The sequence below is a fragment of the Carassius auratus genome, chromosome 12 (genome assembly GCF_003368295.1).
Source record: "Carassius auratus strain Wakin chromosome 12, ASM336829v1, whole genome shotgun sequence".
Taxonomy (NCBI): Eukaryota; Metazoa; Chordata; class Actinopteri; order Cypriniformes; family Cyprinidae; genus Carassius; species Carassius auratus.
In genome coordinates, this window is record NC_039254.1 from 7697608 (window position 1) to 7714018 (window position 16411).

The 16411-nt window shown below is 36.6% G+C and overlaps 1 protein-coding gene across 1 annotated transcript; it reads left to right on the forward strand.

Annotated features, from left to right (window-relative positions):
• The first annotated feature begins 6887 nt into the window (after positions 1 to 6887).
• LOC113111672 (peripheral myelin protein 22) lies at positions 6888 to 15596 on the forward strand. Its single transcript, XM_026276645.1, has 5 exons — positions 6888 to 7043; positions 7704 to 7798; positions 8045 to 8138; positions 12459 to 12599; positions 13840 to 15596. Exons 2-5 carry the CDS (start codon positions 7721 to 7723, stop codon positions 13998 to 14000), a joined length of 474 nt encoding a protein of 157 aa, XP_026132430.1. The 5' UTR covers positions 6888 to 7043; positions 7704 to 7720; the 3' UTR covers positions 14001 to 15596.
• Positions 15597 to 16411: the final 815 nt, after the last annotated feature.

Sequence of the window (16411 nt, forward strand, 5' to 3'; positions counted from 1 at the left end):
AGTTTTGATTTCAGCATGTCTGAGTATTGTACTCGAGAGCTTCATTCCGGATACCCAACCCTGACCTTTGAAATATTGCAGAAATGTGTTGCTCAAGACAAATATGACTCTGTTTGATCAGATGTTGACATAAAAACTATATTCTGGAGGCCTTATAATGTATGTGATTTAATGCTGAAGGGATTGGCCATTTTCTTACAGATAATATTTACATTTCTGGATTTGTAGGATCTTCATGCAGAGTAATGAGTTATCAGTTTTCATCTGGCTTCTTCGCCACATTATTTTCACATCTGAAGTGTGGTTCTCATGGTTTCCTGCAAAGGAAACATACAGACATAACATTTGAGTGGGCCCTGCCAGCCCACGAGAGTCATCCAGTGGCCAGCTGTGCCTGAATTTAAGTTGGATCCCATGGTTTTTTTTCTCATGGAGTTTTACACACAGACCACCACTTTAGACCAAGATATCTGCCAACAGTACAGTGTAGTCATATTCATGTAACAGTTTGAATCTCAGTGTGGTCCAAACACAGCTGGGCACTGGCGACATGGTGGAATGTTTCACTTTACACACAGTTTACAACCCTGAAAGTTGCCCATGCAGGTCAATAAAAATACCATGGGAGTGTGTGTAACCTTTAGCCATTCAAAGCTGAACTGAGGCTAAAGTGACTCTTCATGACTCTGAATCAGATTCAAAATCCACTCATCATGATTCTGATTCAATAGTTTTTTTAAGCACGACAGTTTTTTCAGGTCTTTTTGACTGAATTATTCAAAATAACTGACTCATACTGTAAGTGTCAATTGTTTGTGAATCAACATAATATAACAATATGTGAAATTTTACAAAAGTTGGTTCTGGTCATTGAAACTGACGCAGAATCTGAGATATCAAACAGTGAGTCTTTTATAGGTGGTGACTAATGAATATCACGAGTGAGTCATTAAATCAATCACTGAAGCAATTTGTTAAAATACACTGATTTTTTTTTTTTTTGGAATGAAAGAGACTTATTAATGAAGCATTTAGTCATTCACTAAAGCAATCTGTTCAAAAACACTGATTCATTTAGGAATGAAAGAGACTTATGAATGAACCATTCAGTCACTCAAACTATTCTTAAAAAAAATAAAATAAATAACAATACTAATTTATTCATTTTGCAACAAAGGGGACTTGTGCAGGATTTTTTTTTTTTTTTTACTCAAGAACATTTTTTTTAAAACCATGAATTAATTCAGGAAATAAATAAACTTATGGAGGAATTGTCATATTCATTCACTGGATTTGTTCAAAAACTATTCAATTAAGGACAAATGAGACTGATGTGCCAATCATTTCATCATTCATTCAAGCGATTTGTTCAAAAACACCAATGAAACAGATATATGAACTGTTGAATCATTCACTTAAATTAAGCATTCAAAAACACTAATTAATTTTGGAACGTGTGTTGTTTGGAGACACGTAATGGTTCTAAGGTGACTCATTGATTGGAACCATTTTACTTGACAAAGCAAAAAGATTCATTAATGCTGGCTTTGCAAACATGTTCTCAATTCTCAATCAATTAGCAGTCTAGTTTTGAGCAGAAACTATTTAAGACCAAGAGGACAAGGAAGATGTGTCCATTCCCATTTATCACTTTTCTGACATATCTATTCTCCCTTCCCTTCATTCCAGAAAGCAATCCAGAGCCCACTCATTCTGAAACAGCCTCTACCATTGTGTATTTCACATTACTGAGCTCTTAAAATCTCTCAGCATTACATAATTGGAGTTACTGACAGAGAAGAGGTTCTCTGATTCCACGCTCTCTCTTTCTCTCACTTTAGCGCTTTACATCTATGTCAAGACTTTAGTTGGGGACGTGCGTGCTTTTCTGTCCTCAGCAAAACACACGATTCAGTGGCAACAGAAATAACTGGCCTTAGCCCTTTCCTCTTAACCCTGTCCTCAGAGAATGTACTCTGGAATCTTCACTACAGTCTTGACATATTCAGGCTTTATTTTTAACCTCCAACCAGCCGGCCAACTCTTTTCTCATTAGAGTCCTCTCATTAGATCTTCACATCTCTCTGTAGAGATTACGCAGGGATAACAGTATCCTATTTCATATAAATGTTTTATCTTTGTTACTTTGATATTTTTTTTTTGGCCCACATGAGCACCACAGCTCAATTTAGACTATTAATGATAAAAAAGAAAGTGTTAAATTATTTTAGTTTATTTTTATTATAGAAAAGGGTTTTGTCCAAGGTTTTTATTAGTATTATTATCATAAAAAAAAAAAAAAAAAAAAACATTTATCCAGCAAGGATGTATTAGATTGGTCAAAAGCAACCGTAAAATAGATTTAAAATGCTACTTTTTAAATTTCAAATAAATTCTGTTGATTCGATTCTAATCTGTTCTTGAGGTATTGATAAAAAATCCTGAAAAAATGTAAAATGTTTATCACAAACATATTAAGCATCAAAGCTATTTTTAACATTAATATTAAATAATAATGATAGTAATAATGTTTTTCAGTAGCAAATCACCGTATTAAAATTATTTTTGAAGGATAGGTTTAAATATCAATACTAAATACTGGAGTATTGGCTGCTGAAAATACAGCTTTGCCATCACAGATCATATATTGAAACAGGAAACTGTTCTTTTGAATTTTAATAATATTTGTGGCTGTTTCAGCAAAAGAGATATTTTCAATCAATCAATAAAAATAAACATCTGAACAGTGGTGTATAACCGAGGTTATTCCCTGAAAGCAGCACAAATGGCCTGAGATACATGAAAATAAATACACAGGCTCTTTGACACTGCCATATCTATCTTTTAAACTAGTTACCATAGTGACAGTGGCGCCAGTCTATGACATAATGCAATTTATTTCAGGTGCATCCAATAATGATAATGACCTCAGGGTTGAGTGAGAACAGAGCTGAACTATAGGATGCATTCTGTGTCAGGAAATAGTTCACATTCTTCAACAATAGAGCTGTACAGAATGCAATGAAAATACAAAGAGACAAAGAAAAGAACGTGTTTGCCCCACAACTACAAAATGATATACTGTAACATAAAACAGGAAACCTGAAGTAGACAAGATATATGGGCACAACTACCCTGATCAGCTGCAGTTAAACCACAAACACAGCGAGTAGAAGGGAAATCCCTGTTGTTCATGATTGTGTGACCTCAAACGTCTTCATTCGAATTAAGTCGTACAGGATTATCAGCCCTCTAACATTCACACAAAATAATGACTAGCGTCATACAGCCAGGAGCCAAAAGTCTACAGAAATGGCTGCTGGACGTCTGAAGGCTTCATCTGATTGATCCTTTAATTGACCTGATGATCTTATCGACACTAAATCTGTGGACGCCGTCTCTCCTATCCTCTCTGTCTCCTGCTGAATCATGCTGTGGGGTGATTCAAGCGTCCAGTCTCTACTTTTATACTATCCGCTGGTGTTTATTTATGGCTTCGTTTCTAGGGAAACCACAGGAAGTGTGACACACAACATCAGAATGGGAACTAGGGGAAGTGCAATTGAGAGACCAGATCAACAAATACATGAATATAAATCTAAAAGTTTGCATTGTGTGTGTGTGTGTGTGTGTGTGTGTGTGTGAAAAAAAAAGGTTCAAAGCTGTCCTGGAGTGGTACCTTTTCAAAAGGTACACCTTTGTACCTAACGGCCCATTTTGGTACTTTGAAGACACATATCAGTACCTAAAGTGTACATATTAGCACCTAAAAGGTACAAAAGTGTCCTTTCTGAAAAAGCTATCACCCTAGTGACAGCTTTTGTACCTTTTTTGAGAGTGTAACAACTGTTAACCAGAGTAAAGTCACTGTAACACATGACCTCTCGGTTATTTTTTTCTCTATTTCCTTTGCAATGTATGATTTTCCAGGGCATGAAACTTGTCTCTAAAGGATAATAATACATTTGTTCCTATCGGTGAAAAAGTCCTTGAGTTTGTATATTAGGCGTGTAAACAGAGAATCAAGCACTTTTATCAAGGACACATGCTGTTGTTCGTCTTCTGTTTCCAGGGATTTAGTGTCAAGGAGTCAAAACCACTTTACAAACCCAAACAAGTCTGATAAATCCTGGAGAAATCTTTTAAAATGTGGGCGCACACAAACACTTAACCCACGTACCCACCCTAAAACACACACCCCTGCTCTTAGGTCTGGTCTTGTAATTCAGTGACTCACAAATGTAAATCACACACTCTTAATGACTGCAGAGTGTAACATTAGGGCCTGATCAGGTGGTGGTGTGTGTGTGTGTGTGTGTGGGAGTGTGGGTGTGTTTGTGCTCTTGTTTTTATGACATATCAGGACACAACTCTATATAATGACATGGGTATGACACAGGTATTACAAGGAGAGGGTGACTTATGAGGACATAACCCATGTACCCATTTTTCAAAACTTATAAAACATACAGAATGAGTTTTTTGGGGGGAAAGTAAGGGTTAGGGTTAGGTGTATGGTTGGTGTAGGGCAATAGAATATACACTTTGTGCAGTATAAAAACCATTACACCTATGGGATGAACCCACTTTTCACAAAAACAAACATGCAACTCAAAGATATAGTACCTGTTACTCTCCCTGCATACAGTTGATAATGCTCTTCTATACGGACGTTACATAATTATGCATTTACGGTATATATCAGTGCAAGTTATATATTTTTAGTGACTGAAACGTTTTAAAGAAAATGTCCTTTATGGGTGACTGCCAGTATAACTCAGCATTTTTAATGAATGCAGTATTGCTCACATAATGGAAGTACATCTGCAAAGTGTGTCTGCTCTAATATAGCTGATCCTTGGGAAGTCGGCCAGACAAACAGAAAGGAGGCCATTAAATTAAATAAGTGGGATGTCATACTCAGGCTAATGGTATTTGAACAAAATATTCTTATTTGTATAATTACTAATTTAGTAACATTTAACCGTTTCTATGCATTTAGTATATGATTAAAAAACACACTGCAGTAAAATAAAAAAATATATATAAATATAATATATGCCACATATAGTAATAATGAATCTGTGGAAGTTAGGCAGTCCATATCTAATAATGTTGCAGCTTGCAGTTTATTTCAATAAATAATTTATTTAATAATTTACAGAAAGTGCTTATATATGTATATATATATATATATATATATATATATATATATATATATATATATATATATATGCAGTGCCAAGGACCCCACCACAATGACCAGATTCATAAATGCCTTGAATATGTTGGACAGTACGGTTACAATCACAGCTGTCCTCTCTGACTGAGCAAAGGAAAGTCAAATATAATGGAGGACACAAGGCCCCGTTTACACACATGTCAGGCTTGCATTCCCCATGTTATCTCTATTTAGTGTAACTGGAACACCAGAACATTCCATAGTACCACAGGGATTATTGCTCCTTGCTTGAGTCAATGGGTGATAAGCAAGAACAACAAGCCACTGTCTCAAGGATGGTTAAAAAAAAAAAGTGTTGACTCTCACAGATATGCAACGAGGCATTTGGATCAGTTCAGTTCCCATCCTCATATGACCTAAACTTACTGGATAATAATCCTCAAATCCATCATTAAAATCCATGTATTTTATCTATTTAGATTTGCAATGCAGCTATATAAGGTATGTATAAACCCTTCAAGGACACTAAATGTTTTCCACTGCATATTGACTATTAAAATAGCATGTAAAGTGTAGTTAAATAGTATGTTAACCAGCAGAGGTAGTGACAGCGTACGAATGCAATCAACATCACAAAGAGCCTCTGACAACACAGTTGACCCCTGATAAGACTGTGAAGTAGAAGCCACAGATCATGTCATCAAAAACAGACAAAGCAGTGGAAGCAAAAACAATAGATTGAGTTAAAAATATATATATAAACCCAAAATCAATAATAAAATAAATTATAATAGATTAAATACGTTTGAAATGTATCACTGTTGTCCATTGTCATTCCCTGATTATCTGAACACTCTATGAACTATCTTTCCTATCAGGAGGAACACTCAACACTCTTTCAGCCCCGCCTCTTTTTTATTGACTTCCCATTTGATGTCTGATGAGAGGGAGAGAAGAAGGGAGGGGAATCTCTTGTAAAGGAATTCTGCAAATTCCTGGAGGCCTCCCAAAGGCCAGCTAATGGCCATACTCATTTTCACACAGACGGTGTCAGAGAGAATGGAGAGTAACCATTTAACACGTTTGTTTGGCTCATTCCCATAGCAACCACCAAAGAAAATTATCATGGCGCAATTTGTTTGTGCTAGTTTATGTGAATAGCCACAAATGAAAACATTATATGCAGTACTGCCATCGGATAGCATTATTCCTTTACTGCCTGCTCTGTTGCTTTAGAAACAATCCAGAGTTCAAAGTCAAACTAATTCTGTTCTGATCATGTGTTTGCAGTTTAACCATGACTGTTATAAGGATAAAGACATTATTCCAGTTTAAAGTGTTACAGTTATGCAAGAAAGTATGACTCCTCTGTCATTATGGATACATTTGACTTTAAAAACTTTTTTTTTTTTTCATTTGAATGAAACAATTTATTTATTTATTTTATTTTATTTTACCATTATGATTAACCAACATGATCCAGCCACTGCTTTACACATAGCTTACAAACCTACTAGCACAAATGCATTTTTTTTTCCTCAACCACGCTGGTATCCATGAGAACCAAACATAGCCCTGGTTGAGTCTGTGTGACTAAGTACCCGGTGGTTTTCCTGCGCTCTTACGCACAGTGTGCTCTGTGGATCTGTTGCTGTGAAGAGGGGCGCGCCTGACGTAGCCACGCAGAAAAAGGGCGTAGTGTTCCCATAATGAGACTCTTTAAAGCCGCTGCTCCATCCAGCATATTAATCTAGTCGCAGGGATCTGGACTTTGGAAATACGCAGTACTTTTGACACGAGTGGCGCGGCTGCATTTCGGCGTTTCCATCCTTTTTGTGGACTTACTTTCGCTTTGCTCGCAGTAAGTTGGAGTTATATTGCAATATAAACGTACGTTGCCTGTTTTTGAGTATTAAAGAGTGTGAAAAGTAAATCTTGCCTTCATGATAAGAAAGACATTGTCATGCTTTTATTCATCCATACAATTATATCTAGGCTAACTTTATAGAGAGACACATCTCGTTGCCTAATTATTATAGAATGTGTGTCGCTGGTTTTTTGCACTTATCAACTTCGTTGTGACACTCTTTTGCGCCAAAACTGATGGTGAAAATGATGTAGATGATGTCAACTAACTGCGTTCTGAACTGCAATTATTAGAAGATCAAGAAAGTTTTAATAATTCAAAGACTAATTTATATGAAAAGATATATACCATGTGGCAATGTTTATATATATATATATATATATATATATATATATATATATATATATATAGATAGATAGATAGATAGATAGATAGATAGATAGATAAACGCTTGAATATTATATTATATTATATTAAACCCCAGTGACACAAAAATATTATTTATTAACATTTAAATATATATTTTTAAATAATTATTAATTACCTAAATCCAATATAAAAAAAAAAATAATAATAATATTAAAGAGGTAGATTATAACTAATAATTGGTCATTGATGTGTTTTATATAAAAATGTGTTTCGGTGTTTGCACAGAACCTTAAGGAAACATCATGCTGCTCCTCTTACTGGGAATCGTCGTCTTGCATGTGGCAGCATTGGTTCTGCTCTTCGTGTCAACTATAGTCAGTGTAAGTATTCTGAAGCTTGATTTATTAATAAAGATTATTAGAGATGCCCTCTCTCTCTCTCTCTCTCTCTCTCTCTCCATCTATCTAACTGTCTGTCTATCTACAGTCTTTCTGATATTAAGTTGACAATTCAATCAATTTGGAGTCATTTATAAAATCAAGCCCCAATCGGGAACTAAAACAAGCTGAAGGAGAATATTTTGGATGTGTTTAAGCCATGCTAATGAGTATTCTTCAATCTAACAGGCATGGGTTGGTAACCCCAACAGCAGTTCGGACCTCTGGACAAACTGCACCACATTGAATGGAATCTCCACATGTAACCCTGCTGACACTGGAGGTAAGATCCTGCTATATTTTAGATTTGTTTAAGAAAGAATGCATGATGAAACCAAAAAAAAAGGAAAAAAAAGGGTGCAATAATATTTATTTCAAGTTAGGAAAATGTCTGCCACCTGCGGTATGTTACACATAGCACGTTATTCACGTAGGGCTCGATCCTGGCATAACTGTCAAAGCCCCTTTGCCTGTTTACCACACTTTGTGGTGGGCGTGCCCCCTCTGCCTCACACCTATATACTGCCATCTAGGGGTGAGAATTCAAGCGTGCAGTTTCAACCCACAACAGACCCCTCTTCAACATCAGCTTTGTATAAATAGTCTGGTTGCCGGAGCTGAGCTCATAGAACATATAGGGTGGGGAAGAGGTAGAGCAATCAAAGCATGGATTTAGACTGATCTGGCTGTAATGGCATTGCATCAGAACACCATAAGCCGAACGCGGCATGATTTGAGTCACACCAACAAATCCAAATGCCAGCGACAGGTTTGTTAGCACAAGAATGAAGGCAGTTTGAGAGAGAAACATTTATTATTGAAGTTTTTGTCAAAATACAAATTTATGTGGTCATTTTTTAGCTATTGTTGCCATGTGGTTACCAGAATATTAAAGAAATAATGAAAAATGGTGCTCTTTAATGCATTAAATATATATTCAAAAGAGTATTTTAAGTAATGCACATTCTCAATTAGATCACTGTTACACTATTGGCTGTTTTTGGAGGGTGATATGATGTCATAGTTCAGAGCGGGAAACGCCTCTATGCGCACTTTGGTAATGAGGCAGAATGCTTTGCTGTGTTATTTCATAGCTCTCAGTCAGTTGGCGTAGCACCTATAATATGGCGTGTTTGTTTAGGGCGTGGTGCGGGGGATGGCACACAGGGTTTTTCTGTCCCGCTCTCCTGCGCTCGCTCGCTCGCGTGTCGCTGCTACGCTGCTGGAAAAAGGCTGCTTTTTCAGTTACCACTTAAGCTGGCATTAAGGGGCATTTAGGCTGTGAAGAAAGTCTTTTCATTGGTGAATATAATGATCAGATTGGTCTTTAATTAGAATGTTATAGATGGCTTATTTTGCAAACAAACATTAACAGTTAAAATATGAACCTTTGTGTACACTATTGTAAGAACAAATTAAATTGATGGCAACAGTAAAGACTTTTCCAGTAAATGTATTAGTTTCCACCAAAACATCAAGCAATACTAGTTTCATCATTGATAATAATAGAAATTCAAAATCAAGAAATGTTTTTAGCACCGAATCAGCAATGTGTTGGAAACAAGCAATCAAACCGAGTCCAAAGGCATCCTAAGATCACCTGAATGGTGTGTTTTACACCGGGAGTGATGCAGAACAGCTGGCATGGCGAAGCTACTCAAAACTGGCAGCTAAAGCATGCATGAAATCCTATTCATCATCTTGTTATAGAGAGCCATTTCATGGACCAAACTGGGGTTATGACAGTATAGTATCAGCGCACGAACTCACACCCCTGTGTTATGTTTCGCAGTGCATATTTATCATCTGTTAAGCCACATTCTTTACACCCAGGACCATATGTACCCCTCTAAATGCAAACACAAGGCCCCCGCTTTCCAAAACGAAACCTTCTGTCCTGAAATACAAATCCCTGCCTTAAAAGCATGACTGCAGACAGAAATACATAGGGTGTTGTCAAGCTCAAAATGACTACTACCGCACCTTATATCAGGAAACTACTCTGTGAGAGTAGATAAACTTAGTAACAGTGAGTAAATAGTCTGTACGAGGGGATGCGCTTCTATTTTTACTTCATTGTTGAGAGAGATGTATTGTATCGTTTGAATTGTGTGGGTGCAAAACACAGATAGTAGCAGAACCTAGTATTTATGGATGCATACTAGAATAGACTCCTCACGTGGTCTCCTATGAGATGTTCGGAGAAAAACAAATGCCATTTCCATAGTTGTTTCCATTCCGAGATTGTTACAAGCACAAACCGTTTATGGGCTTTTCTTGTCCTTTTAGGGTTATCCATGTGTGCCGGAGCGTTACGATTTTGCTGTTAATGAGATCATTGGCTAAACTCTGGCTCATTCGTCTTGCCAATTCTTCCCCACAAAAGTAAAACGTAGTTGATTTGTTTATGATCTTGAGAGGGCAGATTTTCTATTTTCCGATCAAATGTTTCTAATCTATTCAATGCTGGAAGCAAGCAATGTAACATTGTAAACTGGCTTTAGTAGAGGATCTGGTTTTTGCTGAAAGCTGGAGTAGTGGCTCTGGTTTTGTTTTCGTCTGTAGTAGGTCGATCTGCTTTTGGGGTTTGACAGTTCTAGTGGCTATAAGGGGAGCGGCAGACGCAGCTGAACATGATAGGAAAGAGAGAGAGAGGTGGAAACCTGATTCTACAGGAATGACCTTTGGATAAGAAATAGACATGCTGGACAACCCATACATTCCACTTATTACTGCTTGGGCATGAAAGGTAGAGACTGAGATAGAAAGAGGGCTATGACATGTTCATGCTCACACTTTTCACTGACACCTTTTACTGTTTGATTTAGAAGAAAAGCAAAACACTTGCTTAAAGTTGAATAATGACAGAATTTGGTGAACTATTCCTTTCACATTTCACAAGTCATCTTTTTTTCAGCAGGTTAAAGCATTGATAGTCAATCAGAGTTTATAAGCATTTACAGGGGCAGAGAGCATAACAGAGGTTTACTGTGTGGACACTAATATAGTTGTTGTTATAGTTATGGTTCTTGGTGTGAATGGGCCTGTATTCATTGTCGTCATTTCTTTACGACTTTCTTATGTGGAAACAAATAAGAAACTTGTGTGGAAAAATGTCTGTTTTTTTGTCTGTACTCCCTTAAAATTAAAGCTTCCAAAAGGCGGTTTTGGCATTGGAGAACCATTTTGGGTTCCTAAAAGAACCTTTTAGCAAACAGTTATTAAAAGAACTTGGTGTTTCATAGAGTGAAGAGGATTTTATTAATCTAAAGAACCTTTATTATTCCCATTATTAAGAACAGTTTGTGCAATAGAAAGGTTTCATGTATTTTAAAGGTTCTTCATTGAACTATAAATGTTTATTTTACTTTATTTTTTAAAAATGTATAACGATTTGGACCCCATTGACATTGAGTGGAAGTTTGAACCCCATTGCAATCCTAGTATGGGCAAAAACTGTTAAAACATTGCTTAATATTCAGTAGAAGACAGAAGTCATACAGGTTTTAAACAAAATGAGTAACTGATGACAAAATTAGGATTTAAGGTGAAGTATCCCTTTAAAACTCTGAGTATAGCAATGGATAAACAGAAACACTGAGCGATTTGTACATAATGGGACATTCCAAAGCCAGAATACACGCTAAACATTAACCTAAAACATCTGCCATGGCATTCCTCATCAATCCCAAACTCCCTCAAACCATTCTCACAGCACGCTATTGACTTTCATTTGATGGAAGAACATATTGTTCAAAGCTTTTGTCATGTGAAACAGTTTATACTAACCCTCAATTTTTTGGAATGAAATTACTTCTATTCAGCAAGGACCAAATAAATGTACACAAAATACCCCACCCCAAATGTATTATTAATATATTACTATATTTTAAATTTAAAAAAGTGCAGCCTTGTGACAACAAGACACCTAAGATGTAAAAAAAAAAAAAAAAAAAATCAAGCCTTTAATTTCCTGTCCACACATGGAAGACGCTGGAATGGCTCTAATGCAGGATAAAAATGACACGCTGTTCTTTTTTTAAAGCCATCAAATGCAGGTAATATAGAGTTAATGGAGCCCCTTGTTAGTTGCCGTGTTATGGTCCTTGAATGTCAAGAGAGGATCAATATCAGGTGCTGGTAACCCACTAAGAGCTTTTAGGAACAGAAACCTTATTATGTGATTGTTCAATGCATTAAGAGTTCCTGGATTTTCCAGTGCTCTTTATATCCACGAAACAGCCATCAAAACTTTAAATGCAACAACAAGAGTTCAATATGAAGCAATAATTTTTTTTTTTTTTTTTTTTTTTTGCATACTCACCTCTGTTATTATAAATAATGCATAGATATATCTAAGTGCACATCTCCAATTGCACACCAATGTAAAAGTGCAACTATACCGTACCAGTGCATCATTCGTGATCAATCAAGAACAGCAGATGAGAAAAGGAATAATGACCTGCTTAATGTCCTTTCGTGATCATTTAAAATGACGGTCTCCGTCCCAAGAGGTTTTTATTACTGCAAAGCTCAAACGGCCCTAAGTGGTTTCAGGAGTAAGGAAATGCACTCATGTGTTGAAATGCTTTCTGTTTTTCAGTTTGGATCCAGGCAGTCCAAGCTCTCATGATCCTGTCAATCATCTTCAGCTTCCTGTCTCTCTTCCTGTTCTTCTGCCAGCTCTTTACTCTCCAGAAGGGCGGACGCTTCTTCCTCACTGGAGCGTTCCAGATCTTTGCTAGTGAGTATAATGTGAACATCAATAGATCGGTTTGATTGTTTGCAGATGCTAATAAGATCGACATAACATGCTGACATCTTCATGCAATGTTAATGGACCCAAAGTGTTCGCTGTTGAAATGAAGGAGAGCGGTAAACTGCATATGCATTTAAGCTAGCAGGCTCAGGTGATCTGAGATCAATTACCATTTATTAATAAAAGATTATCTATGGGACGTCTACTGGCTTCCTATGGAGATGTATTTGCTTTCATTCGGCGACATGAAAGACCTTTGGCCTTGGTCTTGTTAGTCTAATGAGTCCTGTCAACTCTCATTAAACCACAGACAGTGCAGGAGAACCTATAATGCGCTCACTTCCTGCAGATGATTTGGTTACGATTCCTTAAGATGAAATCATCCGGCACGCAGAGTTATACATAGCCAAAACCAGCAAGCGTTTCTCTTCATTTCTGAAAAACAATCCGCGTAAGAGATCAGATATGGAGTTTTACAGTCATTTACTGTATTGTAACCGGAGCTAATGTCAAAATGATAGCTCTCATTCGAAATGTTTAATTAAATTCTCGGGTCTTTGGGATGTAATGAAGACGGAGTATTATTAGAGCTCATTACTGCGCCTGGATAATGAATAGTTCTGTGGGCGCCACGAATGCTTAATCTTTCAGTACGTACCGAGGGCTTTTAGAGTTCATATCTGCGACTCGCATCAGAGAGGACGGACATTAATTGAAAGCTAAATGTCAGAGGAGAGCCGAGGGTGGAAACAGCACAAAGCCAGACAGTCACAGGTGCCCACTGAGTTGGCACCGGAGACACAGCCGCTGCCACAAGATGAAATGTCAAGACTGGCACGCTGGGGGTGGTCTGTGGTCTGCCTGACATAAAAGATAGTGCTGAAAGTGCCAGGTCATATTTTTGCTCACTCTCATGCATACCTTACACTCAAGAATAGGCCATGAACAGCATTACGTAGGTAGATGTTACTTAGTAAATATTAGTAACAGGTAATATTCAATATTACCTGCTGTAAACAAGTAAACAATGATGTCATACTCGGTTACAACACACATTATTGGATATCAAATCAGCTATTACAATGATTTCTGAAGAATCATGTGACACTGAAGACTGCAGTAATGGCTGCTGAAAACCAGCTTTGCTATATTTATAACATTTATATAAGGTAACATCAATACAATTTCTAGACAGTTAATTGTTCTCGTCTTCCTCTTCCCCCAGGTCTTTTCGTTATGAGTGGAGCTATCATTTATACTGTCATGAACTTTGAATGGGTCCATCAGTCAGAGTTCTACGGCTTTTCCTACATCCTGGCCTGGGTAGCCTTCCCTCTGGCCTTCATAAGCGGCTTAATCTACGTCGTCTTGAGAAAACGAGAGTGAGGGGGCACCTCTCTCTAGTGGCCATCACCTGGAAATACAGCTATGAAGCCAAAGTATCACACTGCACCCACAAAGAAGTGAAATCACGTAGTATCTTCACCCAGGGGGTCAGTCAAAACCAACCCCGCTGCCACCCCGAAAAGACCTATTCAATACTGTCATCATCTGAAGATGTGTATATAGTATCTTTGGTTTAAAACCTATTTATAACACTTTTTACATACATGTACATAGTATTTTATGTTTGCTCTGTTGACAAAGAACCTCTGAGAGCTTTTCTTTTAGCTAATTAAGTGCCTAGAGTGTGTGTTTGTCGCAGAAATGTGTGCGTTTGTGTCAATTTTTCTTTCCTTACAAGGCCAAAAAATACTTATAAAAAGGTTTTCAATGTATTTTAACCAAAGTGCACGTATTAAATTATATGGACAGTGAAAGGAAGCGTTTTCAGTGAAGCTGCATTGAAAATTTAGAGAGGAAGTCACTTAAACACCGTCATTAGATCGGCAGTTTTGAAAGCTTTTTTTTTGTGTTTTGTTTTATAGTTTTTCTTTGTTTTCAAACAAAAAAATGGTGCTATGTATTTACCATTCCTTTAACTAATAGCCATTTAGACTTTATTTAGAAGGACGTAACATGACTGAACGCCAAAATCTGAACGCCATTGAATATTTTGTGCTTGTGCCTATAACACAATGCTGTATATACAGTACTCACCTAGAAAAAAAAGGGTAATTTTATAATAAAACAAACAAAATGTGTTCTTAATAACGGGGTTATTAGTTTAGATTTGGGAGATTGCGATGGAGGAACTGTAGTAAAAACCGAAACTAGGAATTATTGATTTTAGTTAAGTAACTTTTAAGAGCAGTATTAGGATTTGAGATTTAATAAATATCACTTATATCATCCAAATACAATTCAGATGTATAATGTTTGATGGATTTGGTCACTCGTTAAGTTTTGATATAATAGGGGCATTTAATTAAACAGTTGAGGTGAACACCCTTCATATTCAAATCAGACAATTATATAAATATAAAACAAACGTGAAATAAAGGTATAGGTAAAGTATCAAAATGACAGCTTAAAATCTTCTATATACACAATATATCCAGAAAAAAAAACATATTTTAATGCATCCAAGTGGCAGTTTTGTTTTGTAAAAATGTGTTATGAACTGACCACTGATAACATGATGGTGGACACATCATAACACCTGCATGCATGGAAAGATTTTTCAGTATTTGAAATATAACATGCTGCGATGTCTACCGTTTCTGAGATGCTCCGTTTCTACTCACATAACTCGCAGTAATTCTCAGTGTACTGTAATAGCATGTGATTGTATTAAAAGAGAAACGTATTACTTACAAGTAAAGGCCCTATTCTGAGGACCATGTACTAGATTGCTTCTCCTGCAACTCCAAAAACAATAAATGATGTTTTGTTATGATGAACTGATCATGTTGCCTGTTTTCATGGTTGTAATGGCCTGGTGAATGTCTAACTAAATCCCCTTCTGTGACTGAACCAATAACTTGTATGAATTGCAGAACAATTCATTTTACCTGCAATTAAACAGTTTATGATACTTTATCTTTCTTGTGTGTAAAGGGATTTCTGTATGTAGCAGTTAATGATAGTCCCCTTAAAATATCAATATATATAAATTTATAATCAATATGTGGTCTGTTCTGACATGGGACCAGCACTGGAAAATGTTGCATGTGCTCAATTCCCTACATTATAATACTTTAGACTGCAGTCGTCACTTCACAACGTAAGGCTAAAACCTGAAATAACAACCGAATCGTGTTGTATTCGTTTGATCTTGCTAAACCGTTGTAGACAGTGAAATATTTGAATTTAATTGAATGTGGTGGTGCTCCTTCTGGAAACAGCTGTACTGTAAGCCGTGTCTGAAGGAGTGTGAGCTCTGATGAAGACTGTTCCTTCACGAGAACCCAACTCTGTGCCTCTGACTCGCCTCTTTTATGAAAGCTTGTGTTTGTGTGTTTATTAAAAGCTATTAAAAATAAATACTGCTTGCCACGAAATTGTCTCTCTTTTCACTTTCTGAAAAAAAAAAAAAAAAACATGCACGATTTAAAATGAACCAATGGTTTCATCTGTTGGATGGTGATCCAAAAATGTCAATGGTTTTGACAGCAATTCATAAAACATAAAATGCAAATAGCAATATATATATTCTTCTTCAGTCATAGTAGAAGACCACTGATCTAAAAAAAAAGATTGTCAGAAAATAGTGCCACTTAGTGGTGTAATTTAATAAGTGCAACTTGATGAGAAATATGTGAAACACTGCCATCAAGCGTTAGAAATTACCCTTTTAATAGATGCCATGCTTGATATTGATTTCTAAATGCATTATTAATTACACATCCTATAAG